The 27971-nt window shown below is 49.4% G+C and overlaps 1 protein-coding gene across 1 annotated transcript; it reads left to right on the forward strand.

The window, feature by feature from the left end:
* The first annotated feature begins 1717 nt into the window (after positions 1-1717).
* Positions 1718-27719, forward strand: LOC139234052 (protein unc-45 homolog A-like). The gene is made up of 20 exons (XM_070864925.1): positions 1718-1761; positions 2508-2666; positions 2808-2844; positions 3669-3844; positions 4445-4537; positions 5333-5500; positions 6436-6604; positions 7808-7978; positions 10257-10428; positions 11040-11340; positions 12892-12986; positions 14559-14700; positions 15955-16095; positions 16792-16919; positions 18495-18561; positions 19357-19470; positions 20387-20502; positions 21536-21653; positions 22758-22913; positions 24565-27719. The coding sequence occupies exons 1-20, from the start codon at positions 1750-1752 to the stop codon at positions 24835-24837; spliced, it is 2808 nt and encodes a 935-aa protein (XP_070721026.1). The 5' UTR covers positions 1718-1749; the 3' UTR covers positions 24838-27719.
* Positions 27720-27971: the final 252 nt, after the last annotated feature.

A 27971-nucleotide genomic window follows, 5' to 3' on the forward strand; every position in this document is an offset into this window, starting at 1 on the left:
AATGGGGACTGAATTATATCTGCACGCCCTGAATGATCCACTGCTGTCTCATGCTACCTCCTACAGACTGCACGGTTTTGACTTCCCAAGCGCAGCATCATGAGAGCAACGAGCTATACATTCAAATGATGGTTAGTCTAGAATGTAGAGGTAACTCTACAAACACTACACTCTTTGTAGAATCCATTGTAAATTATTCCTTTTCAACCCAGTGTTCTCTTATTATGGTAGATGCAGTATAATGTAGATAAATGTGAGGTTATCCACTTTGGTGGCTAAAATAGGAAGGCAGAATATTATCTGAATGGTGACAGATTAGGAAAAGGGGGAGGTGCAACGAGACCCGGTGTGTTATCAGTCATTGAAAGTTGGCATGCAGGTACAGCAGGCGGTGAAGGTGGCAAATGGTATGTTGGCCTTCATAGCGAGAGGATTTGAGTATAGGAGCAGGGAGGTCTTACTGCAGTTGTACAGGGCCTTGGTGAGGCCACACCTTGAATATTGTGTACAGTTTTGGTCTCCTAATCTGAGGAAGGACATTCTTGCTATTGATTCCCAGGATGACAGGACTGACATATGAAGAAAGACTGGATCAACTAGGCTTATATTCACTGGAATTTAGAAGAATGAGAGGGGATCTCATAGAAACATATAAAATTCTGACTGGATTGGACAGGTTAGATGCAGGAAGAATGTTCCCGATGTTGGGGAAGTCCAGAACCAGGGGACACAGTCTAAGGATAAGGGGTAAGCCATTTAGAACCGAGATGAGGAGAAACGTCTTCACTCAGAGAGTTGTTAACCTGTGGAATTCCCTACCACAGAAAGTTGTTGAGACCAGTTCATTAGATATACTCAAAAGGGAGTTAGATGTGGCCCTTACGGTTAAAGGGATCAAGGGGTATGGAGAGAAAGCAGGAATGAGGTACTGAAGTTGCATGATCAGCCATGATCGTATTGAATGGTGGTGCAGGCTCGAAGGGCACCTATTTTCTATGATTCTATCCTCCGTAACATCGCCCGTCTCCACCCCTGCCTCAGCTCATCCGCTGCTGAAGCCTACATCCATGCCTTTGTTATCTCCAGACTTGACTATTCCCAATGCAATCCTGACTGGAGGTGATCTAAAACTCGGCAGCCCGTGTCCTAACTCGCACCAAGTCCCGCTCACCCATCACCCACTGTGCTTGCCGATCTACATTGGTTCCCGGTTAAGCAACACCTCAATTTCAAAATTCTCATCTTTGTTTACAAATTCCTCTGTGAACTCACCCCTCCCTATCTCTGTAATCTCCTCCAGCCTCACCGGAGGAGGACAGGACACTGGGAATAACTCCCCTGCTCTTCATGGAAATAGTGCCGTGGGCTCTTTAACGTCCACCTGAGAGGACAGACGAGGCCTCGGTTTAAAGTCTCATCCGAAAGGCGGCACCTCCGACAGTGTGGCACTCCCTCAGCACTGGGAGTGTCAGCCGGGATTGTTGTGCTCAAGTCCCTGGGGTGGGACTTGAACCTGGTGTGAAAGGCGCTATGGAAATGCAAGTCATTTTCTTGATCATAAAGGCCACAGTGGGGGAATGCAGAATTTGCAAACTATGTTTGCTCATTGGATGAGTCTGGATTCATTCCAATGCATTTGCCAGGAGCAGCTCGGCCTCACTCCTTATATGGGCATGGAATATTGCGTCCCGATGACGTCATCATCCAGCGACTCGAGGGAGCCCGGTCACCGGGGCAACGGGAGAGAAGATGGCGGAGCGGGTGAGCGGCCCGGGGGAAGGGAGAGAGGGAGGCCGTCCGGGGGGGAGAGGGTGGAAATTCCCGGGAGCTGCGGGAAGCCGGAGATTGCCTCAGCACGGCGCCATGTTTGCTCAGTCGCTGCCCCGAGTCCAGCTCTGTCTTCAATCCCCACAACATGCACTTTACACACACTGTCCCATCACACACTCCCAGGGCAGGTACAGGGGGTTAGATACAGAGTAAAGTTCCCTCTACACTGTCCCATCAAACACTCCCAGGGCAGGTACAGGGGGTTAGATACAGAGTAAAGTTCCCTCTACACTGTCCCATCAAACACTCCCAGGGCAGGTACAGCACGGGGTTAGATACAGAGTAAAGCTCCCTCTACACTGTCCCATCAAACACTCCCAGGGCATGTACAGGGGGTTAGATACAGAGTAAAGTTCCCTCTACACTGTCCCATCAAACACTCCCAGGGCAGGTACAGCACGGGGTTAGATACAGAGTAAAGCTCCCTCTGCACTGTCCCATCAAACACTCCCAGGGCAGGTACAGCACGGGGTTAGATACAGAGTAAAGCTCCCTCTGCTCTGCTCTGCTCTAATAATGTACCTCAGTCCCAACTACAGTAAAGTGCCCCAATACATTTCGACGTCTCTGAGTAAAATTACCAATTCAGCGCCAAATCAGGGTCAGTTGTTCCCACGAATGCGCATGAGGAACTGGATTGAACAATTGCCCAATTTCTCCTCACTTTCTTGTTACAGGCCAGTGTGGCAGAGCTGCGGGAGGGCGGCAACAAACATTTTAAATTGGGAGATTACGAGGCGGCCTTGTCCTGCTACACACAAGCAATCGAGCTTTCCCCAGACCTGTCAGAGAGCACAGTCCTTCACCGCAATAGAGCAGCCTGCTACCTCAAACTGGTGAGTAAAAGCAACAGGAGCAGGATTTCACAGGCGACCTTTTGAAAAACTGTGAATTGAGTAATTGTAGTTGGTAATGAATGTTTAATCAGTTCAGTCCCATGCCTGATTTTTGTGTGTCTTTTTTCCATTATTTATTAGGAGGAGTACTCAAAAGCTGAAGCTGATGCCTCGAAAGGTGAGTGCTAAGAAATTTCTGTGACTTGCGCATATAAAGTGCTCAATGATGCCAAGGTTACCTGGTTGTGTGTATGTGTTGTCCCTGAATGCTTTAACCTGGAATAGTCTGAATACTGGCTGTGTGTGTGTGTGCCCAATTTGTGTTGCTGATGAAATTATGTCGGTTGCACAGTGTGGACAAAGTACTGGACCAGAAAATACACTGACCAGTCCTAAAAACATATGTCTCTCAAATATCTTGAAAAAAAAATTAATTCATGGGCTGTGGGCATCCCTAATTGCCCTTGAACCGATGCAGTCCATATTCTTAGTATACTTCTTTGTAGCGGTTTGGTACAATGGAGTGTCTCGCTGGGCCATTTTAGAGGGCAGTTAAGAGTCAACCACATTGCTGTGGGTCTGGAGTCACATATAGGCCAGACCGGGTAAGGACGGCAGAATTCCTTCCCTGAAGGTCATCAGTGAATCAGTTGGGGTTTTCCGACAGTCCCATGGTCACCATTACTGATACTAGCTTTTTTTTAAATGCTAGATTTATTTAATTAACTGAATTTAAATTCCCCAGCTGCCGAGGTGAGATTTGAACTCTGGCCTCTGGATCATTCGTCCAGGCCCCTGGATCACTGGTCCAGTAACATAATCACTATGCGACCGTAGCTCTTGAATCTATCTAATTCCCTCCTCAATCATTCTGCACCTGTGCGTCCCTGGACCGTGGTTCCATCTGTCGGCGCACCTTGTTTCAGGTAGTTAAATCTCTGTGTAATTCTGCATCAACTCTCAGTGTTTTCTCACCAGCAGCGATTGTTCTTTTGTTCTCAGCGATTGAAGCGGATGGGAAGGATGTTAAGGCTCTGTTCCGCAGGAGCCAGGCCCTGCAAGAGCTGGGGAGATTGGATCAGGCATTCGCTGATATCCAGAGGTGTGCTGTTTTGGAACCGAAGAACAAAGTTTTTCAGGAATCGCTGCGGCAAATTGCAACAAAGGTCCAGGAGAAGGTAAGGGACCCGAGCAGGTGGGGAGGGAGGGACCCGATCGGGTGGAGAGGAGAGGCCAGATTGGTGGGGGAGGGCAGTGAGTGCCGACATACTGTTTTTAATATATTAACGAAGATGCAGTTCTGGGATTGGCTTTGTATATAACCTTGTAACCCTGGTCCTCGCATATTGTCAGTATTATCTGGTGACAAACATCGACTTTAAACTGCGCATGTCCTTACCCTGATAAGGTAGCTTACCCTGTGAATGCATTCATTCTGTGTTATCACAGGCTGCCAGTATACTATAACACTGGGTAAGTGAAATGTTCATACTGTGTTCACAGCCAGCCGTGCAATTCTAGTGCCCATCCTTCAAAACTTGGGCTGTGTTTGGAGAGAGTTCTTGGAGAGAGTTCTTGGAGCAGTTCACAAGAAGCGTATCGCTCAATATTGAAGTGTGAATTAAAAAAATTAATTTTCCCCATAAAATACAGAATTTGTACCAATGATCACAAATGCAACAAATCACCCATGACTATTATTGTTGCTGAGCTCTGGTCTGATGTGTTCATTCCCGGTGTAAAGTCCTCACCAATGTGTCCCCATCTCTCGATTCTAGGTCCGACTGCTCTCCTCCACTGACGCTCGAGTGGAGCAGATGTTTAACATCCTCTTGGATCCTGGGGAGAAAGACTCTGACAAGAAACAAAAGGTCTGTGCTCTCCTAAAATTATTCTCGTTGGAGGGAATGTTCTGATCTTAAGATAGCGAGCGCCTGGGTCAGCGACAGGTGCACCAATATTTGCAGTGCAGTATAATGCTGGCTGTATCATATTTTCACACTACCAGCCAGGACATTGGGAGACCCCGGTTCTTCTCCTAATAGTGCCATAGGATCTTTTACATCCACCTGAGAGATCAGAAAGGGCCTCGGTTTAACGTCTCATATGAAAGATGCCACCTCCGACAGTGCAGGATTCCCTCAGTACTGCCCCTCCGACAGTGCAGGATTCCCTCAGTACTGCCCCTCTGACAGTGCGGCACTCCCTCAGTACTGCCCCTCCGACAGTTCGGCGCTCCCTCAGTACTGCTCCTCCGACAGTGCGGCACTCCCTCAGTACTGCCCCTCTGACAGTGCGGCGCTCCCTCAGTGCTGCCCCTCCGACAGTGCAGCGCTCCCTCAGTACTGCCCCTCCGACAATGCGGCACTCCCTCAGTGCTGCCCCTCCGACAGTGCGGCGCTCCCTCAGTGCTGCCCCTCCGACAGTGCGGCACTCCCTCAGCACTGCACTGGAGTGTCATTGTAATTTATGTGGTCAAGTTCTGGCGTGGGGTTTGACCCCACGATCTGCTGACTCCGAAGCAACAATTCTATGAACTGAAGCACAGCTCGAATTTAAATGTAAAAAAATATATATTTTTGAAACTACAGAAATGAGCAGAAAATTTCCAAGTCTTCTAATTCCAAAATGATGTGACCATTTTTAATATTTCCTTTGCCCTGCAGGCTGTCCAGAATCTGATTGTTCTTGCTCGGGAAGACGCAGGGGCCGAGAGGATTTTCCGCAGCGATGGAGTGCGTCTCCTCCAGAAAATGCTGGACACCGGGAATGTGGACATCATGCTGGCTTCACTGCGGACTCTCGTGGGGTTGTGTACAGGCCACCAGTCCCGGGTTAGTTAGTTAGGCAGAGAAAGATTGGATAAAAATGACCCTCAATTCTTCTTAAATAATAAATTGTCTGTGACGATGCACAAGGTCATGTTGATGCACAGGGGTGGGATTCCGAGAATTTGGAATCTTGCTCCACAGAGCCACCTTCTGGCCAGAGACTCCAACCCATCTCGACAATTGACATGGCAAAATTGAATGGGAAATATTGAGGCAAAAACGTGACGAAAAATCACGACCAACAACAACATGTATTTATATAGCGCCGTAAACGTAGTAAATCCTCCCAAGGCGCTACACAGGAGCGTTATCAAACATTTGACCACAGGAAGTAAGGTATAAATACCGTGTAACTCTGTGGGAATGAGTTCCTGTTTTTTACAATGGGAGTTTCACTGTTACTATCTGACTTCTGCAATCAGAATACTTTATTTTTAGGTAACTGGCATTGTCTTTTAGAATGGAGTCCCTGAGAGTGCTTCGGTATTTATCGGTAGGAGGTCGGTGCTCTATGAAAGATTTTTAATATAAAAATATATAATTTTTTCCCCGCTTTGGCTTGCTGAGCATTTTTCAGTCAGTCACCCACCAGCAGTGGCTCCTAAATGTCACGTTCCCTAGCAAATATATTCAAAAAGGAGTTGGATGTAGTCCTTACTACTAGGGGGATCAAGGGGTATGGTGAGAAAGCAGGAATGGGGTACTGAAGTTGCATGTTCAGCCATGAACTCATTGAATGGCGGTGCAGGCTCGAAGGGCCGAATGGCCTACTCCTGCACCTATTTTCTATAAATAACATTCGTCTGTCATCTGGAGTGTATCCAGTTTAAAGCGGATATTTGCATTTTGGTATAGAAACTAAGAAAGAATTGCATTTATAAAGCACCTCGGTGTTTTATCTAAAAGCCTGTGTTTAAAGCTTTGATTTGTGTTTGCAGGCGATGGTGATTTTACACACAATAGGAATGGACAGGTTGTGCCGTGTGATGGGTAGTGACCAGGAGCAGGTTTCCCTGGCAGGGTGCAATGTCCTGCAAGGAATCTTCGATGCACTGAAAGGTGGCATAAAAAGCGATGTTCGAGGAAAAGACGAAGCTGTGGTGCTGGGTGAGTGATTGAGAACTGTGAGAATGAGTTCCTGTCCTTTGTAACAAGAGTTTTACTGTCTCTGGTTTCTGCAATGAAAATAGAAAATAGGTGCAGGAGTAGGCCATTTGACCCTTCGAGCCTATCATGGCTGATCATGCAACTTCAGTACCCCACTCCTGCCTTCTCTCCATACCACTTGATCTCTTTAGCCGTAAGGGCCACATCTAACTCCCTTTTGAATATATCTAACGAACTGGCCTCAACAACTTTCTGTGGTAGAGAATTCCACAGGTTCACAATTCTCTGGGTGAAGAAGTTTCTCCTCGTCTCGATCCTAAATGGCTTACTCCTTACCCTTAAACATCGGGAACATTCTTCCTGCATCTAACCTGTCCAGTCCTGTCAGAATTTTATATGTTTCTATGAGATCCCCTCTCATTCTTCTAAATTCCAGTGAATGGATGCTGGGTTTTTTTTAGGTAACTGACATTGTCGTTTGGAAGGGAATTTCTGAGGATGTGTTGACATTTCTAAGGGTCCCCGAGAGTGTGTTGGTATTTATAGCGGGTCCCCGATAGTGTGTTGATATTTATGGGGGGGTCCCCTGGAGTGTGTTGGTATTTATATGGGTCCACACATGGAGAGGTTTGAACAACAACTTGCATTTATATAGCCCCCGTTAATGTAGTAAAACGTCCCAAGGTGATTCACTGGAGCGATTATCAAACAAAATTTGACACTGAGCCACGTGAGATACTAGGGATAGGGCTTAGTCAGAGGTAAGTTTTAACCAGCGCCTTAAAGGAGGAGAGAACGGCAGAGAGGTTTAGAGAGGGAGTTCCAGAGTTTAGGGCCAATGGTGGAGCGATTAAAATCGGGGATGCACAAGAGGGCAGAATTGGAGGATCACAGTCATCTCGGAGGGTTGTGGGGCTGGAGGAGATTACAGAGATAGGGAGGGGCGAGGCCACGGAGGGATTTGAACAGGAGGGTGAGAATTTTAAAACTGAGGCGTTGCTGGACCGGGAGCCAATGTAGGTCAGTGAGTGCAGGGGGTGATGGGTGAACGGGACTTGGTACGATTGGGGCCACGGGCAGCAGAGTTTTGGATGAGCTGAAGTTTATAGAGGGTGGAAGCTGCTTTGACTGCTTCAGCTGTCCCGTATAACAAGTTAATTAAGCCTCGTGTTCCAACTACTAACGTTATTCGTTGATCTTTAGACCCTATGAAGGAGTTGAAGATGATGGTCTACCAGCTGATGGAGATGTTGATCCAGCGGCAGATTTCCACCCACGGCCGAGACAATTCCATAAACCTCCTGATTAAGAACGTCCCACGGAAATCCTTACGGGACCCCAACAACTCCATGACGATCTGGGTAATCGATCAGGGTGAGGCAGAGCGGAAGGTGTTGAGTCCCTGTATGGTTTTGTGTGTGTCAGAGCAGAGCCTACAAAGTTTAAACCCATGTTGCTGTTAATTCCCGGTATTTCCAGCCACGGACACTGACAGATCCTGGTGTTCTGATTTAGGGTTTATTTACCTAAAGCCAGCAACGATGTTAAGAGCTGCTCTTTACAATCCTCCAGCCCCATGAGACTCAAAACGGGTCAAAACACTGAGTGAGAAATCAGTGAGAATAGAATTGAAATAAAAACAGAAAATGCTAGAAACACTCAGCAGGTCAGGCAGCATCTGTGGAGAGAGAAACAGAGTTAACGTTTCCGGTCGATGACCCTTCGTCGGAATAGAATTGAACTACAGGTGCAGCGTCCAAAATCCGGAGTTCCAGAATCCGGTCTCTGGGACGATTCGTGGCAGGGTTGTCTGGAATCGGTAAAATTTCCGGAATCCGGACCGGATGACCCTGCCCGACCTCGGGCCTCGCTCGCCGCCACTTGTCTCGCCGCCCTTACCTGGGGGCCTCCTCACTGGCCCGCGCGAACACCTCCTTGGCAGGGCCCTGCCCGACGACAACATCCTTGGCGGGGCCCACTGGCCCGACAACCTCCTCTGTGGGGCCGGCCAGCCCGACGGCATCCTTGGCGGGGTCCCGTCTGACGCAAACACCTCCTTGATGGGCCCCGGCGGCCCGCCCGACAACATCCTTGGCGGGGCCGGCCCCACAATGACCTCCTCGGCAGGCCTCGGACAGCCTGATCAGCTCCTCGGCAGGTAACTTCCCACCCCCCCCCCCCCGCCTCCCCACCGCCTCTGATGTTCCGAAATCCAGAAATACCCGAACCTGGGCTCGAGTGTTTCCGGATTCGTGACGTCAGAAAGACGTTCCAACATCTGGAAATCCGGAACGACCTCGGTCCCGAGGGTTCCGGATTCGGGACGCTGCACCTGTACCTGGGCTTTGAGGACCTGACTATCTGCGTTCAGCTTCTGTGACCCCTGTCCTACTGCTATAATAAAAATACAATATAGAGAGATTTATCGAAGAAGTTATGGGCTGGTGTGGGTGGTACTGGTGAGCACAGTATGTAAGACTAGAGGAAACCTGCGAATGCTGTAAATCTGGCTGCGGTGAGGTGGAATTTACTGACCTGGCATCATCTAGCCTGCACACAACAGCTGGTCTGGTCTGATAACCCGTTTCTAATACCCGTTGTAGGGTGTTTTTCACTCTACTCTGATTCTTGGACCTTGGAACTTATAGTGGGAAAGGACAACATGTGGCACAAAATTTTAGGCTTAGCCCAGTGTTCGTTTTATTATGCAACAAAAACCGACTAAAAACTACTGGACTAGACTGCTGAAAGAAATTTGACTTTAGACATACAATCCCCCTTCCTGGCTATTGTAGGTTCGTGGTCATTGGTTCCATGGCTGGTTGGTTCTCCTTCTGTCCGTTCTCTGCAGTGCCTGTTCCTTTCGTGTTCTTCTGTCCCTTCCTCCTGCTTCTGCTGTTTCTTCCTGTGTTCTCTGCTTGCTGTTGCTTTTCCTGTTCTTCCTCCTGCTTCTGCTTAACTTTCTTGTGTGTCTCTGTCTGTATATTTATATCCCAGGTTTTGAATAAGTTTCCCGCTGGGATGAAATTCGGTTATTTCCTTATGCTGAATGCTGTTATCCACAAAAATTTGCACTTTGTGGGGGTCCTTTGTTGTTACAGACTCAATGTCTCCAGTGGCTGTTTTCCCCACCCTGGTCAATCAAGTTCAGGGCCTCATGTAACAGCTCCATTGTTGTTATGCATGAAGTCAGTGTTGGTTCCTGACCACAGGATGTCCTTAATTGTCCAGTTTAATTTCAAAGCTTGTATCAATCAATTTTTAGTTCATTGTCTGCATTTTTCTGAAGGTTAGTAACTTTACAATGTCCAATTCCACACAAGCCTCCCAGAAGAACATAACATAAAAATTAGGAGCAGGAGTGGGCTATACGGCCCCTCGAGCCTGCTCCGCCATTCAATAAAATCACGGCTGATCTTCGGCCTCAACTCCACTTTCCCGCCCGATCCCCACATCCCTTGATTCCCCTAGAGTCCAAAAGTCTATCGCTCTCAGCCTTGAATATACTCAACGACTGAGCATCCATAGCCCTCTGGGGTAGAGAATTCCAAAGATTCACCAGCCTCATGAGTGAAGAAATGTCTCCTCGTTTTATTATCACTTCATCTCACCCCATCACCAAATCTGATCGTCTTGTGTCTGCGCTGATCAGGAATGAAGAAGATTCTGGAAGTGGCCGGTGGTGTGTCGGAAATTCCCGACAGCCTTCCCATTACGGACAGCGGTCGGATGAGCGTGTCCGTGCTGCTGAACAAACTCTACGACGATCTCAAATGTGATGCGGAGCGAGAAGCCTTTCACAAACTCTGTGAGGACTACGTCAGGTAGGGAGCTGGAGTGTGAATGACCGATCGGTGCGAAGGAGACCGGAAGGTTCAGGTTGCGGCCCCTGGTCTGTGCTGGAACTGCAGTTTGCACACAACAATTGCGCTTAGTACGCCCTGCTCACGGGAGGGAAAAATCAGCCACAGTTCCCACTCCTGATCTCCATCCAGTGACTCCTGCTGGAAGGGAAGTGTATCTAATTATTGGGCTCGGCCCTCAGTCGAACACTCGTCCTAGTATTCAGATCACTTCATGGCCTCCCCCCCCCCACTCCCTCCCTATCTCTGTAATCTCCTCCAGCACCTCCCCCCCCACCCCCCCCAGCACATCCACCATTTCCGTCACTCCTCCATTGGCGGCTGTGCCTTCAGCTGCCCAGGCCCTAAGCTCTGGAAGCTCCAAGGAGCCTGGGGTGGGGGATGTTGGGGGCCGAGGCACAGTGAGGGAGGGGGAATTGGTCTGGTATAGCGGAGGGACAGATCCAAGGCACCCGGGAGTTGGGAGGTGTATGGGGACCAGCCTAACGCTCCAGGGGGTCCGGCCTTGCAACAGAGCAGAAATTGAGGAATTATATTTTTTTTAAGCCGAAGGGGAAATTTCTCCTCCACAGGGGCCGCTTCGAGTCTCCGGGGATGGATGGGAAGTTGCAGGCCATCCAGACAGTGTCCACCCTGCTGCAGGGGCCCTCGGAGGTTGGGAACCGGGTGCTGGAGATGAACGGGATCCTGGAGTGCATGATCGTGCTGTGCAGCTCGGAGCGGGAGATCGATCAGCTGGTGGCCGTGGAAGCACTGATCCACGCTGCGGGGAAGTCCAAGCGTGCCTCCTTCATCACTGCCAACGGGGTGACCCTGCTGAAGGACATCTACAAACGCAACGAGAGCGATCAGATCAAGATCCGGGCCCTGGTGGTAGGTTATTGGCTGCTTTGTCGGCCGAAAGCTCGGGGAAGTGGTCAACAGACCTTCCTAAAGGTTTACGGACAGCCATTCGGCCCCTCTCATAGGAACATAATTAGGAGCAGGAGTCGGCCATACGGCCCCTCGAGCCTGCTTCGCCATTCAGTGAGATCATGGCTGATCTTCGACCTCAGCTGCACTTTCCCGCCCGATCCCCATATCCCTCGATTCTTCTAGAATCCAAACATCTGTTGATCTCAGCATTGAATATGCTCAAAGACTAAGCCTCCACAGGCCTCTGGGGCAGAAAATTCCAAAGATTCACAACCCTCTGAGAGAAGAAATTATTCTTCATCTCAGTCTTAAATACAAGTTGTTGTTGTTAAATGGACGCCCCCTTATCCTGAGACAGTGACCCCCAGTTCCAGACTCCCCAGCCCGGGGGAAACAACCTCTCTGCATCTACCCTATCAATCCACCTCAGAATCTTGTATGTTTCAATGAGATCACCTTTCATTCTTCAGTGTAGGCCCAATCTCATTTAATTTCTGCTTCCTAAATCGGCCTGGAGGCGGGGAGTCCCAGCGAGGGGGTCCCACTTACCCCCCCCCCCAATCCCACCGGCTTGGTGAGTCAGTGATCCAGTGAGTAGCCGCAGAAGGTCCCAGCTCTGACTCCCAGTCTGCGATGAGCTCGCTAACCTCTGTTGGGGTGGCAGGAAAGGTGCCCCCGTGCTCCTGGGTGAGGGAGGGGTAGGTTTGGCCAGGGTTGCTGCTCCGGTCCGAGTTACGGCACCCATTGCTGAAGTGTGTGCATTTCTGGATTTGTCTGTGATGCCCCTTGTGGTTGAAAAACTGCCAGGACTCAATGTCTAGGATCAATTAATAAACAACTGAAGAGAGGAGAGCAATGAGGAACCGATGCTAAAAGTGCAGCTGTACTAACCAATAAAGGCCACCTGGTCTAGGTGCTGTACTCTAATGAACCTGTACCGTCAGGAGTAGAGGGGGCAAACTTGGTAGGAAATAATACTTTTTAAAAAGATGTTGAGGAAACACTTCAAACCTAAAGTACTGCCACCACCCCGAGACTTCCCTTCACCTTTGACCTATCTGATTATTAATGGGACTGTTGTAATGTATGAACCTGTGAATATGCTCACCGGTTGGTTGAGCTGTTGAGTTGGGAGTGGCTTAGCCAGTCATATGATGTTCACAAGACTCAATAAAACCTCAGCCAGTTGGGTTCGGGGGATCCACGGTGAGGCAGGTGGTTGTGAGCCTGGTGGATGAACTGGTAATGTGTAGTGTGATTATTAAACCTTTTGCTAATAAACCAACTAGTTCTTAATAGCAATGTGTTGCCATGCATTCTTAAGCAAAGAACCCATGAAGCAAATACATTAATTATAAACTTTACTGAGCTTTTCTTCATGGAAGGACACTTTGATGCCCGCCCCCGCCATCCCATAAACGCTGTCCACACTTTTGCTGCCCTGCTTTCTGTGGTGGATGTCACGCCGGTGCGATGTAACCCATCTCTCGATCTGTTTCCTGTTCCCAGGGTCTGTGCAAGGTGGGCTCGGCGGGTGGAACGGACTGCAGCATGAAGCAGTTTGCTGAAGGGTCGACTTGCAAACTGGCAAAGCAGTGCCGCAGGTGAGCTGGCTTCTGATATTTGTGAGACTGCGAGTTCCACGTTCTAACCATGCGATGGGTAAAGAGGTCCCTCATGAATTGCCCGTCAGATATTTGGGCCCTAGTTCTGGTCTCGGCCGCAAGTGGAAACATCTCTGTGTCTGCCTTATCAAACCTCTTTATAATATTAAAGACCCCTATCGTGTAAGGTTTTGTTCAGACCCGGCATAAGAATTGACAGAGACTACCACATTGCAACCAGTAGGGACAATTTATTAAATATAACAGTGTAAAAGCAAACTAGAGGCAGTAATTAACAGGCCGAGACAGGCTTTGCTTCCCGTTTTGGACCTGGACAGCGGAGCATGCCCACTTGGCCTCGATCACGCTATATCACTGCGTCCACTCTTGCTTGTCGTTCTGTCTTCTCCGCTGTGATAAACGGTGTTCGGCTTGTCCTTGTTATACAGTCCCGAGTGCATAATCTGCTCGGGCACGAGCCCTTCTGACCAAGTGATTGGCTCTTCGAGCTCATGATCTGTCCCTGATTGGTCCTTGTCGGCTTAGTCCTGGCCCCTGCCTCGTGGCGGATGTAGAGTCTAACAACGTGATATTTTTGATTATACAAGTTATCATCATCATAGGCAGTCCCTCAAACGAGGATGACTTGCTTCCACGTAAGTTCACAGATGTTTCAATGAAGGACTCGATGTTCCAGTCCTGAACTCCAATTGAGGGGGTGGAAGATGCCTGTGCGTGGATTTTTATAACGTGTGGTGACCGTTGCATACCAGCCACCACACGGGCTTGACAGAGCTAGGTCTTTATCCAGTGGCAAGGATTAACCAAGACGACTGGAGACTTGCTCTGCTGCACAGACCTAGTGCGCGCACATATCGCAGTGTGGGCTGGCCCGTGCTGCCCCTGGACCCTCGGCTCTTCTGGGCCCCGTACCCTCATTCGGCGCTCCTCTGCCACAAACATTCGCCGCACCTCCACCATGATCCCTCACCGCTCTTCCGCCACAAAAACACTCGCCGCACCTCCGCCACGATCACCCACCAAACCTCAGTCACGATCCCTCATCGCTTTTACACTTCACACACACGAGTTAATCACACAAACACATTTTGGCAGTTACAGACTGGATCAAACCAAGGCAAGCATAAGCAGTTTTAGGCCTGTACATAGTTGGAGGTCTAGGGTTTGCTCAGAGCCTAAACTCCAGTATTAAAATCGCATACATACATGATTTACCCACAGAAACTGAATACTAACATGACTTTCTTACAATCGGGTCACCCCTCAACCTTCTCTTTTCTGGAGAAGAGAGCCCCAGCCTGTTCAGTCCATCTCTCTGGTTTGTTTTGATACCGCTCTGACTGCACCAGACCCACCGTGCAGGAACGATTAATAAACAGCCGAGGAGAGGAGAGCAACTGGGGACGGGCTAAAAGTGCAGCTGTATTAACCACTTGTGCAGCGCCGGTTCACGGGCTCAGTAGACTATGAGCCGATAGAGGAGGTGTTGGAAAGTGGTGGATGATGCACCAAAGGCTCTTCCTGGTCACACTGCTGTTCCACTCTCGGCAGGTGGCTATGCAACGACTCGCTTCAGTCCAACACGCGGCGCTGGGCGACAGAGGGACTGGCCTATCTGACCTTCGATGCTGACGTGAAGGAGGAGTTTGTGGGGGACCAGCCTGCAGTGCACGCGATGTTTGAGCTGGCAAAGGTAAGCAGCCAACTTAAGTGGGCGGTGCAGGGCAGAAGGGAAGGCGTGAGTGTGGGCGATGGTCTGTGTCCCAGCCTCCAGCCGTGCCGTTTGGGTGGTCGGATCCACTATGACGCAGTGAATGTTTAACCCTTTGAGGCACTTCACACGTTTGACTCTCCGTGTTAGCCGTAGCTCAGTGGGCAGCACTTTCGCTGCTGAGTCAAAAGGTTGTGTGTTCAAATCCCACTCCAGGGACTTGAGCACAGAAATCTAGGCTGACACTCCCAGTGCAGTACTGAGGGAGTGCTGCACTGTCGGAGGGGCAGTACTGAGGGAGTGCTGCACTGTCGGAGGTGCCGTCTTTCAGATGAGATGTTAAACCGAGGCCCGTCTGCCCCCTCAAGTGGATGTAAAAGATCCCATGGCCACTATTTTGAAGAAGAGCAGGGGAGTTATCCCCAGTATCCTGGGGCCAATATTTATCCCTCAATCAACATCACTAAAACAGATGATCTGGTCATTATCACATTGCTGTGTGTGGGAGCTTGCTATGCACAAATTAGCTGCTGCGTTTCCCACATTACAACAGTGACTACACTTCAAAAGTACTTCATTGGCTATAAAACCCTTTCAGACGTCCGGTGATCATGAAAGGCGCTATATAAATGCAAGTCTTTCTCCTTTCTTTCCGTGCAGTTATACAGCGAGAGTGCTTGGGTCCTGCAGTGGCCTTGTGGGTAAAACCGCTGCACTGACCAGAGGTTCTGAGGTCTGATCCCTAGTCTGTGCCCCGTCAGCCAACCAGGGCAGTAATCCGGGCTACAGTTAGTCTGTTAGTCCCTGGCATTGGGAGAAGAGTCGGCCAGCGTTCCCACTCCTGATTGTTCCCTGGTGATTCTCACTGGAAGTGTGTGCTTGTGTGCGAAATGAGGATAGGATTGGGCTCGCCTGTGATGCTCTCCACACTGGTTCTGTGCTGTATATCAGATGTAATCAAATAGACTCCTAACGTTCACTGTCTCTGCTCTCACGGGACAATCTGGGTGAGATGCTGGAAGCAGCTGGTACCTGAGGAACTGGATCCCAACAGGAGAAGCTCACCCTCCGGAGAGGCCGAGTGGTTTGAAGCACAAGCTGTACTAATTATCGATCTGTGCTGTTTGTGACAAATTTATCTTCTGATCCATAATGGGATGACTGATCAGTGTTTCCTGCCCCACCTTTCTTCCTGTTTCTGTGTACAACGATCTCTCGCTTTTGTCCTTTCCCCAGTCGGAAGATAAAACGGCTCTCTTCGCGGTAGCCTCGACCCTTGTAAACTGCACAAACAGCTACGATAAGGAGACGCCCGACCCGCAACTCCTGGAACTGGCCAAGTACGCCAAGCAGCACGTTCCCGAGGAGCACCCCAAGGTAGGCTACCATTGCTGCCTGCGTTTACAGGAAATGACACTTGTTATTTGTGCGTGGCCACTGTCGATCTGAGCCATGTCGACTTACAAACACAAGAACAGAAGAGGAGCAGGAGTAGGCCATTCGGCCCCTCGAGCCTGCTCCGCCATTTAATAAGATCACGGCTGATCTTCTACCTCAGCTCCACTTTCCCGCCCGATCCTCATATCACTTGAATCCCTGAGATTCCCCCCAAAATCGATCGATCTCAGCCTTGAATATACTCAACGATTCTGCATCCACAGGGGCAGAGAATTCCAAAGATTCATAACCCTCTGAGTGAAGAAATTCCTTATCATCTCAGTCCTAAATGGCCAAATTCTTATCCTAAAACTGTGACCCCTGGTTCTAGACTCCCCAGTCAGGGGAAACAACGTTCGGAGGAGAGAGTTCCAGATTTCAACCTTTGTTCACTCCATGATGGCAGTTTCTGGCAGAGTTCCACATTCTAACCACACCCCCCTCCCCCGTGCCAGACTCCCCAAACCTTCTCCTCAATTGTTTCCGTGATGACCATAGCTTTGTGCCCTGCAGTTACCGCCTCTCTGACCAGTGGAACATTCTCTCACTATTACGGTGGATAACACTGGTTCGGGTTGTGATTTTGTCAAGTCCTGGTTGCTAAGAGAACTGAAAACCGATTTTGCTGAATTTCAGGACAAACCCAAGCACGTGGGGAAACGGATCGGGACGCTGCTGAAGGCGGGGGTGGTGTCGGCACTGGTGTGTATGGCAAAGAAGGAGAGTCCGGCCCTGACCGATGCATGCAAGGAGATGATCGCTCGGTATGTGTGCAGTCGATACAGCGGCATTAATCAAACGGTTGTTGTGTAGCAAGTGTTTCACGTACAGTGACTTACTTAGAAGTATAGTGACCTGTTGTTATGTAGGCAAACCCAGTACCAATTTGTGCACAGCAAGATGCCACAAACACCGCTAGTTGTTTGAGGGAGGAAATGGCGGCTGGGATACCAGAAGATCTTGCTCTTCAAATAGTGCCATGGGAGCTTCAGTCCGCCTGAACCACTGCCACAGGCAAGGAGGGCCTCGGTCTAATATTTCATCCAAAGGATGGCACCTTCAACTCCCTCAGCACTGCACAGGAAGGCCCACTCCTGTGGGCTCAAGTCCCGGAGTGGGACTCAAACGCACAAAAAAAGAAAAACGGCACCTCCGACAGTGCAGCACTCCCTCAGTAATGCACCGAATTGCACCAGTCTCTGGAGTGGGCCTGACCCCACAACCTTGTGACTGAATGGCGAGCGTACTACCACAGACCCAAACTAATGAGTAACACAACAAAACCGGCCGCAGTGTTTACTGGCTTTACTAACCAGCCTGTTTTATGGCTTGGAGTTGTGACTGCTCTCACTCGGCACTGGATACTGTGCGGGGGGGGTGGGGGGGGTTCTGTGGGGGGTCCCACCGGTGGACAAGCAGCAGGAAGTTGACTTGTGTTAACCAAACTCTAGCAAAAAATAGAAAGACTTGCATTTCTATAGCTCCTTTCACATCAGGAAGTCCCAAAGCGTTTTACAGCCAATTAAGTATTTTTTGAAGTGTAGTCACTGTTGTAATGTAGGAAACACAGCACCCAATTTGTGCACAGCAAGATCCCACAAACAGCAATGTGATAATGACCAAATAGTCTGTTTTAGTGATGTTGATCGAGGGATAAATATTGGCCAGGACACCGGGAATAACTTCCCTGCTCCTCTTCGAAATAGTGCCATGGGATTTTTTTTACATCCACCTGAGAGCAGACAGGGCTTCGGCTTAACGTCTCATCCGGAAGACGGCGCCTCCGACAGTGCAGCACTCCTTCGTGCACCACAACCTCGGCAAACGTTTGGTACCTAAATATTACCTTTGCCAATAGTGCCCAAGATCTTTAGGCTGGGGGCTGAGTAAGCGTTCTGTAACTGGCAAGTGGACATTACTTATCGAGGTTTCTCAGTAGATCGATTTGTGAGGTGGTAGAATTAGTTAAAGGATTATGCAAAGCTGTATGTTAAACTATACAGGAATTTAACCTCTCTTGCCCCTACCCCGCCCATGGCTCATGTACTGCCCAGTACGGTACTGAGCAGAAGCCCCACATTTAATTCTTGCTCAGCGACGCTGACACTAAGGGTACTGCTGTAGGAGCAATCGTGACTGCTCGTAGGTCTACCTCAATGATACCAACTCCAAGCAACTGTTGGACGCTATGCTGGCATCTAGCACTTGAGAATTATAGTCCTTTTCAGTCACTTGCAACCAAGTTAAATGCAATCTTGCTATTGCGTTACTTTGCAGCCCTGTAACAGTGAGCGGGAGCAGTGTAAGACTGAGAGCTTCCTGCTCTTTCTGTATTTCAGGGTGTTCCTGGCTCTGGTGGAGGCCCCGGAGGATCGTGGAATCGTGGTCGCTCAGGGAGGAGGAAAGGTGAGTGCGGCAGTAAGCATGTTGGCTCATAGACACTTTTCCACACCGATGGTCCGTGTTCATTTATAAAAGTCCATTGTAGTCCTTGTGGGATGAGGACGAGAGACGATGGTTAGACAGTGAGGATGTCTGAGAACAGTGAGTATCTGGCGCTGGGATACAATACCATGGGTGCCAACAGTCTTGCTATCTCACTCAAGTGCCTATTCTTGACGATGTGTCGACAAGCTGTCTGACTGTGAAGGTCATCATAGCTCAACTCGATTCTACCGTCCCACAGCACTCACAGCAAGTGTTGAAGGATAATCAGAATTACATAGCATATAAAGCACAGAAACAGGCCATTCGGCCTAACTGCCTGTGTTTGTGCTCCACATGAGCCTCCTCCAACTCCCCATCATCTCACCCTATCAGCATAAACTTCTATTTCTTTCTCCCTCAAGCTAGATAAGTACTTCTATGTTATTCATCTCAACTACTCCCTGTGGCAGCGAGTTCCACATTCGCACCATTCTCTGGGTAAAGATGTTTCTCCTAAATTCCCGATTGGATTTATTAGTGACTATCTTGTACATATGGCCCCCAGTTTTGAACTCTCCATAAGTGTAAACATCTCTATGTAGGAATGGGAGTCGTGTCTAACTAATGGGTCCCTATCTCAGGGAACTGTGACTGACTTGTGCACCCCTACCAGCTCCGTAACTGAGATCAGACTGGAGGTGACGGGACGGCACGAATGTACTTCCAATAAACACATTTAATAACCTGGCCTTTTACCCCCCTCTGTTCCCATAGGCTCTGCTCCCTCTGGCATCAGAAGGTACGGAGATTGGCAAGACCAAGGCAGCCCAGGCACTGGCGAAGATCACAATCACCTCGAACCCCGAGATTGCTTTCCCTGGAGAGAGGGTGAGTCCTGCGCAGTTAGATCCACTGCCGCAGTTGTTTGTTTACTGCTGCATTACCGTCGCAGCTTTTAAAGTACAACCTTGTTTAAAACGTTCCGTGGTTTTATTATTCATGTGGTGTTGATGTCGTTTTAAGGAGATGGTTGTATAATGGGTGAGGCACCAGCCTTTCCTTTCTGGGAACTGAGGTCAAATCCAATCCTGAGTGATGAGTCTGCTCTATCCCGCTCACCCATCACCCCCTGTGCTCGCCGACCTACATTGACTCCCAGTTAAGCAACGCCTCGATTTCAAAATTCTCATCCTTGTTCACAAATCCCTCCATGGCCCTCACCCCTCCCTATCTCTGTAATCTCTTTTAGCCTCACAATTCCACAAGATGTCTGTGTTCCTCTAATTCTGCCCTCTTGAGCATCCCTGATTATAATCGCTCAATCATCGGTGGCCGTGCCTTCAGCTGCCTGGGCCCCTAGCTCTGGAACTCCCTCCCTAAACCGCCTCTCTCTCCTCCTTTTTAATATGCTCCTTAAAACCTACCTCTTTGACCCAGCTTTTGGTCATCTGCTGTAATTTCTTCTTCTATGGTTCGATGTCAAATTTATTTGTTTTGTCTTATAACACTGCTGTGAAACGCCTTGGGATGTTAAAGGCGCTATATAAATAAAAACAGTTGCTCACTGTAACGGTTCTAGGTGAATGGGTTTGGATAGTTTTGAGCCAGTTCCTAGTGAGCACGGGCCAACAGCATGAATCTACCCTATTTGGCCACATTGCTCGCACAGGGCTATGGGTGGTTGGTGTCCAGAAAGCCCCGGTGGTTATAGTAGGGAGCGCTCTGCTGAGGTTGGGGCTGAAGCGCATTATTGAGGCGTTTTGGAAGCGGCCACTGATTAAACACACTACTTTCCCTCCCCCAGGTTTACGAGGTAATCCGGCCTCTGGTCAGCCTCTTGCACCTTGACCGGACGGGGTTGCAGAACTTCGAGTCACTGATGGCGTTGACCAATTTGGCTGGAATCAGTGAGAGGCTGCGGTAAGCGATGCGGGGGAGGGGGCTCAGTGGATAAGCATGTCTCTTTTTAAACATGGATGAATCTCTGCCTTCCCTGGCAACTGTTTCCATAACTTTATTACACTTTGGGTGAAAAAGTCCCTTCACAGTAAGCTACCTCCCACGACCAACTTTGTCAATTCTTACAATCTTTAATTCGGTCACCTCGATCTCTCCTCATACAGAAAACATCCCAATTTCCTTAATGTTTTCGTACCTTTGATTCTTTACGTTAGTTATTTCTGTTGCTCCCCTCGGCATTCTCTCATGGGCATGAGTATCTTTCCTGTGGTGAAGTAAATAGACTTCAAAAAATACTCCATTGGCTGTAAGGCGCTTTGGGGCGTCCTGAGGTCATGAAGGGCGCTATAGAAATGCAAGTCTTTCTTCCTTGAGTGATCAGAGCTGCCAGCTAGTCATGAAGTCTGAGACGGGGTGAGTGTGTGAAGACCCGAAGCCCGTGGAATAAATTTAGTACGTTAAGTGTCAACGGTGGCTTCAGTGGGTAGGACACTGGCCTCTGAGTCAGAAGGTCGTGGGTTCAAGTCCCACTCCAGAGACTTGAGCACAAAAATCTAGGCTGACACTCCAGGGCAGTACTGAGGGAGCGCTGCACTGTTGGAGGTGCCATCTTCCGGATAAGATGTTAAACTGAGGCCCTGTCTGCTCTCAGGTGGATGTAAAAGATCCCATGGCACTATTTGGAAGAAGAGCAGGGGATTTATCCCCAGTGTCCTGGGCCAATATTTATCCCTCAAGCAACATCACTAAAACAGATTATCTGGTCATTATTACGTTGCTGTTTTTGGGGAGCTTGCTGTGTGCAAATTGGCTGCTGCGTTTCCTACATTAAACAGTGACTACACTTTAAAAGTACTTCATTGGCTGTAAAGCACTTTGGGACGTCCGGTGGTCGGATGTTGGAGTGGGCCTTGAACCCACAAACCTCCTGACTCGGGAGGGTGCAACCACTGGGCACTAATTTACTGATTAATCTCGTGAGTTTTTTTTTTAGCCAGAAGATAATTAAGGAAAAAGCCATTTCAATGATTGAGAGCTACATGTTTGAAGACCACGAGATGATCCGATTGGCAGCCACTGAGTGCATGTGCAACATGGTCCTGAGTGAAGAGGTGTGTTATCGTTGGATACAAACCCTTGCTGCTTTATTTTCCCCTCACCGCAGAGTGGTCTGTGGCTCTTGGGAAATCTGATCACGGGTAAAGCACTGCCTGGTGTGATATGAACCATAGAGACTGTGGGAGGGCCCCAAATACCATCCCCACAATCCTTTTTGGCTGGTTATGTTCTAAAAGAAAATGTGCACCGTTGGGCCTCGAACCCGTTTCCTACATCTCATCTGGAGCATGAGTTGGAGGAATATCACCAGCCTTCCATGCTGCTGGGAGGGGCAAAGCCAGCCAAGGCGTCTGGTCCAATGTTCCCTTCAAGCTGCTCAGCCGGTGAGCCGGCATTTAAATTGGAAAAAACGCGCATGTGCGGACCTTTGAATGGACCATGCGGCCCCCCCCCCAAAAAAAAAATCTAGGGGGATCATTGGCCTGGTCCTGAGCACTGTCCACTGACCCCCTGCAGGTTGGGCATTGGGTAAGATCAGCTCTGAGGGGCAGATGCCTTGCTGACACTCATTGTCTAGGCGGATACCTGGAATAATCATGTGTGGGAGGTATGAGGCCCAATGTTGCACATAGGACTATCCCCCAACAAGGAGAGCAGAGAAAAACATTGAACGATTTTCTTTTGAAACATAACTAGCCAAAAAATATTGTTCTCGTCCTTATTTTCAAATCCCTCCATGGCCCTCGCCCCTCCCTATCTCTGTAATCATCTCCAACCCCACAACCCCCGAGATGTCTGCGCTCCTCTAATTCTGTCCTCCTGAGCATCCCTGATTATAATCGCTCCACCATCGGTGGCCGTGCCTTCTGTTGCCTGGGCCCCAAGCTCTGGAACTCCCTCCTTAAACCTCTCCGCCTCTCTACCTCTCTTTCCTCCTTCAAGACGCTCCTTAAACCCGACCTCTGTCACCTGCCCTAATTTCTACTTCTGCGTCTCGGTGTCAAATTTGTTATCTCACAATGCTCCTGTGAGGCGCCTTGGGATGTTGCACTATGTTAAAGGCGCTATATAAATACAAGTTGTTGATTAGTTTTGTTGGGAAGCGAACCCTTTTTGCAGCTGCCTCAACCTTCCTTCTGGTTTGGGTGTTGTTTCAGGTGCAGGAGCTGTTCCTGGCCGAGGGGACCGATCGGCTGAAGCTGTTGGTGTTGTACAGCGGCGAGGACGATGAGAAGCTGAGGTGTGCGGCTGCAGGGGCTGTGGCCTTCCTAACGTCACTGCAACCGAAACTCTGTCTGAAAATGACACAGGTGGTGAGTGACTCTCCACATTCTGTGCTGCACTCCGGACTCGTCACCCTGTCCCCTCCTCACTCGTCACCCTGTCCCCTCCTCACTCATTCCTCCCCTCCCTCCGGCTTTGTTTCCTGCGTGCACTCTTCTCCCCTCCGCACCCGAGGGCGCTGACTCCCGCTGGGCCGCGGTATCTTGCCCAAATGGCGTTCTCCGCGTGTGAGCCGAGACCGTGTCTGTCAGTAGGGTATTCGACCAAGGGGGGGGGGCATCAGCACTCAGCCTGAACTTGTTGTCACCTGACATCTACACGCGCATTCCAGCAGGGAGCCCCGGCTGATGGTGTTTATTCAGTCCCACAGTCCAGCGGGCTTTTTATAGTTCGTACTACCCCCTCCCCGAGGCCCTGTAACTCCGCACGGTCTGGGGAGTGGACCTGTGAGCTTCAGTATTGCAGCATGATGGGAGTAGGGCTATATGGTATTGCGATATTTTATTGATTGCACAAACCGTTCAGGAGAAAAATAGCAGAGTCAAATGCCAGCACAAAGTGAAGGGACCCATGAACAAGAGAACCTGGTGACCAAACGTACGCTTGTCCTGCACTGTGTGTCACCACTAGACGCTGAGTGGTGACTGGCACTGTGTTCAGGAAGTGAGAATTGTGTGGTATATCGCTGTCACTCGATGTAGTTTTTCAGTTTCAATTCTTAGATGAGCCACTAGGTGGAGCACCTTGTGCTGAGCGTATCTGACTCCCCAGGAAATAGTACAGGAGGCCGTGTTAAGTAGGCGGCTTTTGTGGGATTATAAAGGGGGTGGGGAAACTGCATTTTATTGTAGAAAACGTACAGTCCACGATGACACGGTGGTTAAATGCACAGCCCCCGTGTATTACAGCACAGGGAGTTCCCAGGTTCAATCTCTGCCTGTGGAATGTCAGCTTATCTCGGCCAGAACACGAACTTGATTGGATGGGGATGCAGGGCGGAAATTCGGCCAGAGGTCCCTGCCCTTGTTCACTACCTAGTGACCACCGCTGACGGGTTGCATGACTACAGACATCACGTGAGGAATAGGATTGGCTTAAAGACTCAGATTTGAACACAGCAAGCTCCCACAAAGCGCAATGTGATAATGACCAGATCATCTGCTTTAGTGACATTGATTTAGGGATAAATATTGGCCAGGACACTAAGGAGAACTTTCCTGCTCTTCTTCAAAATAGTGCCATGGGATCGTTATGCAGACGGGGCCTTGGTTTAACGTCCCATCTGAAAGATTGGCCCCTCCGACAGTGCGGCGCTCCCTCAGCACTGCACTGGGGGTGTCAGCCTGGATTTTTGTGCTCAAGTCCTTTGAGTGAGACTTGAACCAACAACCTTCTGACTCAGAGGCCAGAGGGCTGCCCACTGAGCCACGGCTGACACCGAGGCTACGATCTCTCATGATCAACTAGCCTTTAGACACTCACCGACTGGGCTCACAGTTAGAGATCGGTTACCAGGAGAGCGGCCAATGTCTGTGGAGCTGGGCAGGAACTGGAGGAGGAGAGATAATTGGCACGGTTCCGTTCTCTCGCTCTCTCTCTCTCACGTCTGCTCCTTTTGAAACGAATTTAAACTGCAGCTGCAAGTTACATTCTGTGCTTTACTCTCCCTTGCCCCGACAGACCACCCACTGGCTGGAGATCCTGCAGGCGCTTGTACTGAGCTCGAATGTGGACCTGCAGCACCGAGGGCTGGTCATCACGCTCAATGTGATGGGCGCGGAGAGGGAGCTCGCGGCCCTGCTCATGGAGACGGAGATGTTGGAAATCCTGTCCGCTCTGACCAGGGACAGTGATGAGAAGAAATGCAAAGTGTCGGCTGCTGCCAAGGATTGCCTTGCACGGGCCGTGGAGTACGGACTGATCAAGCCCAACGTGGAGGGGACCGGTCCGTAGTGAAAGCAAACACGACATTCCAGGGACACGCTGGCGAGAAACACTCCCACTGCGCGGCACACTGCTAACTATTGATCTTCAGCTGGGCAATTTGTCCTGCACAATGTCTTTATTTACAGCAGCGTACTGAATATTTCCATCACACTCCTTCGCTGTGACAGGCACCAGTACCAATAGCGGCGGGCCTTGGCTCGTGTCATATCGGATGTATAATGAAGGTATTGCAGCATTTTCCTGCAGTGTCAAAACGCTCTCTCCCTGTGCGCAGGTCAGAATCCCTTTACCCCTTTTCTCATTCCCACCTCTCCAGCAGCTGCCAGCTTTTGGCTCTCTCCCGCAGCCACTCGCAGCCTCTGGCCCCTCGCCCGAATGATCGATCACTCCGAATCTGTGAGCTCGGTCAGCGAGAGCTCGCGGGCTCGTTGACCGTGGGGGCCATCGCAGCTGAGCGTGATCTTGTCCTCTCCTGCAGGTCACTAGACATGAGGGGGAGGACTTCTGTCTGATTCCTCCCCCCGCTCCCGCCCAACCCCAGGATACTGAAGCCAGTTTTACCTCCCCAGCTGAGGTCCGCTAACTCAGACTGAGGAATGCAGGTTCCTGCAAAAAAAGGCACTATTTTTTTAAAATATAAAGTTAAGAGGGAGCCTCAAACTAGACGGAACACTAACACAAGTGGAACAGAGATGTAGACCTGCTTCTGGTCTGATTTTTGAAATGTACAGAATATTTCGGTGATTATGGGTGTGGTACACAGCACCGTTATTGAATCCACTAATACTTTATACCTACCGTTTGGCTCAGTTTGAAGCACTTTCATCTGTGGGCCAGAAAATTTTGGGTTTGAACCCCCTTATCTTGCTTTGAACGTCGAATCTGTGCTGCCATTGCAGGGCTAAGGGTTCAGCTCTTCAACCACCACCCTGTCTGGTTGATGTTAAAGATCCCCTGGCACTGCTCAACAGAAGAGCCGGGATTTCCCCCTGTCTCCCGGCCCACGTTCCTTCCACAACTACCGTCACCAAAACAAGAGCAGCTGTGAGGGCTCTATCTCCCCATTGTGGGAAGATGCTGTGTTTGATCATAAACAGCAGTGACTGTACTTCCAGTAACTGAGTTACTGTAACCTCAAGTAACTCATTGGATGAACAGCTCGGCGATGTTGCAGTGACCCGGTGCTTGTTAAACGTTTAGATTCTAAAATGAAAGTACCCATAAATAGTTGGATTTAAAAGAAAATTCATAATTCCACTAAGTGTTTGACACTTTCCTAATCCCGATTTAGTCCATTTTCAATGAGTCAGAAGTTGCTCTTGATTTTTTTTAAAAAGCAAACAGTCCTTGGAACGCCACGGCTGGATATACTCCACAACCGCAGCGTGGCGTGAAGCAGGTGCACTTGGCACCCATGCCGTACTAATGTGAATCCGGTCTGAATCGAGCTTCGGGCTGGAGCGAGACCCTCAGTGGCAGGGACTCTGGCTCCGTTTCGCTTTGCAGTCAGTTTGGGAGTTGACGGCTGATTTTCGCAACAGAAACTGCTCCATGTCAATGCTAAACCTGCAGTGTGAATGCACACTTAGTAGAATTAGTGGCTCTCCATCAGCCAGCAGTCTACGTGAGATGAGAGATGATGAACCAGTTTAATTATCAAAATGAGCTTTGACTCTGCACCTCGCACAATAAATAATTTTGTTCACAAGTTAAATGAAGATTGAATATCATCAGTATAATGTTTAATTAACCATGATCATTCAAAGGTTGGAACGCAGGCCTTACTGCGAGGTGAGATCCCCTGGCACTGCTCAACAGAAGAGCCGGGATTTCCCCCCGTCTCCCGGCCCACGTTCCTTCCACAACTACCATCACCAAAACAAGAGCAGCTGTGAGGGCTCTATCTCCCCATTGTGGGAAGATGCTGTGTTTGATCATAAAACAGCAGTGACTGCACTTCCAATAACTGAGTTACTGTAACTTCAAGTAACTCATTGGATGAACAGCTCGGCGATGTTGCAGTGACCCGGTGCTTGTTAAACAGCACAGGTTAAACGTTTAGATTCTAAAATGAAAGTACCCATAAATAGTTGGATTTAAAAGAAAATTCATAATTCCACTAAGTGTTTGACACTTTCCTAATCCCGATTTAGTCCATCTTGCTGTTGCAGGTTAGTGCCTTTAAGATATATATCGACATATAAAATTGACGGGCATGAAAAGACCAGCTGGTTCATTAAGCACACACCACACCATGATGGCCAGACCATTTATGGTTAAACACTTCTCTCCGACCTCCCGCCCCGACTCCACCCTGCCCCCGCAGCCACGTAATGTGCAGGAAGAGGTTCAATGACCTCACATACTGGCCAAGGTAAATCATATGACTGACATTGCATCACACTGCCAATATGGCTCATTACCACACCAGCCGAGGAATTCACCCACTTATCCTCCAGAAAAATTCATGGTTGCTTTTAGCATGGTAGAGGGAGGCCGATCATGTCTGTCGGGGGAGTTTCACTCCGCATCTACAGAAAATAGAAAAATCACAATAATTGTATACATTCCTTAGTTAAATCCCGTAGGAGGCAGAAAGATTAACAAGGCAACGTTAAGAATTCATGTGCTAAACTGTCCTTGTGGCTAAGTGAGTGCGTCCTTGACCCTTGTCCAACTTGGTGGCCTGGCTTGTATCTGATTCTACATTATATCACAGTCTGTATCATTCCTGATTGTAGCCCTTTTTTAAGTTTTGTATATTATGCCTTCTATTACTTTATATGTGCAAAAAGTAATGGAATGTATCAATGTAATGTAATTATTCCAGTAACCAAAGTACTGCTGTAATGATATATAAATATCCAGCAATAAAGTCACTGAATGTTGTCCTGTTGCTGTATTGGGATGCTCAGCTTGTCTTTAACTAGGAGAAAGTGCAGTAGGCGCCGGGAGTGAGGTCGCGGGGCCGCGGAGGATGCCGGGAGTGAGGGCGCGGGGCCGCCCGCACAGGGTACTGGAAGTGAGGGCGCGGGAAGTAGAGTGTGCCGGGAGTGAGGGCGCGGGGCGCAGAGGGTGCTGGGAGTGAGGTCGCGGAGCCGTAGAGCGTGCTGGGAGTGAGGTCGCGGGCCCGTAGAGCG

Source organism: Pristiophorus japonicus, chromosome 21 (genome assembly GCF_044704955.1).
Source record: "Pristiophorus japonicus isolate sPriJap1 chromosome 21, sPriJap1.hap1, whole genome shotgun sequence".
NCBI lineage: Eukaryota > Metazoa > Chordata > Chondrichthyes > Pristiophoridae > Pristiophorus > Pristiophorus japonicus.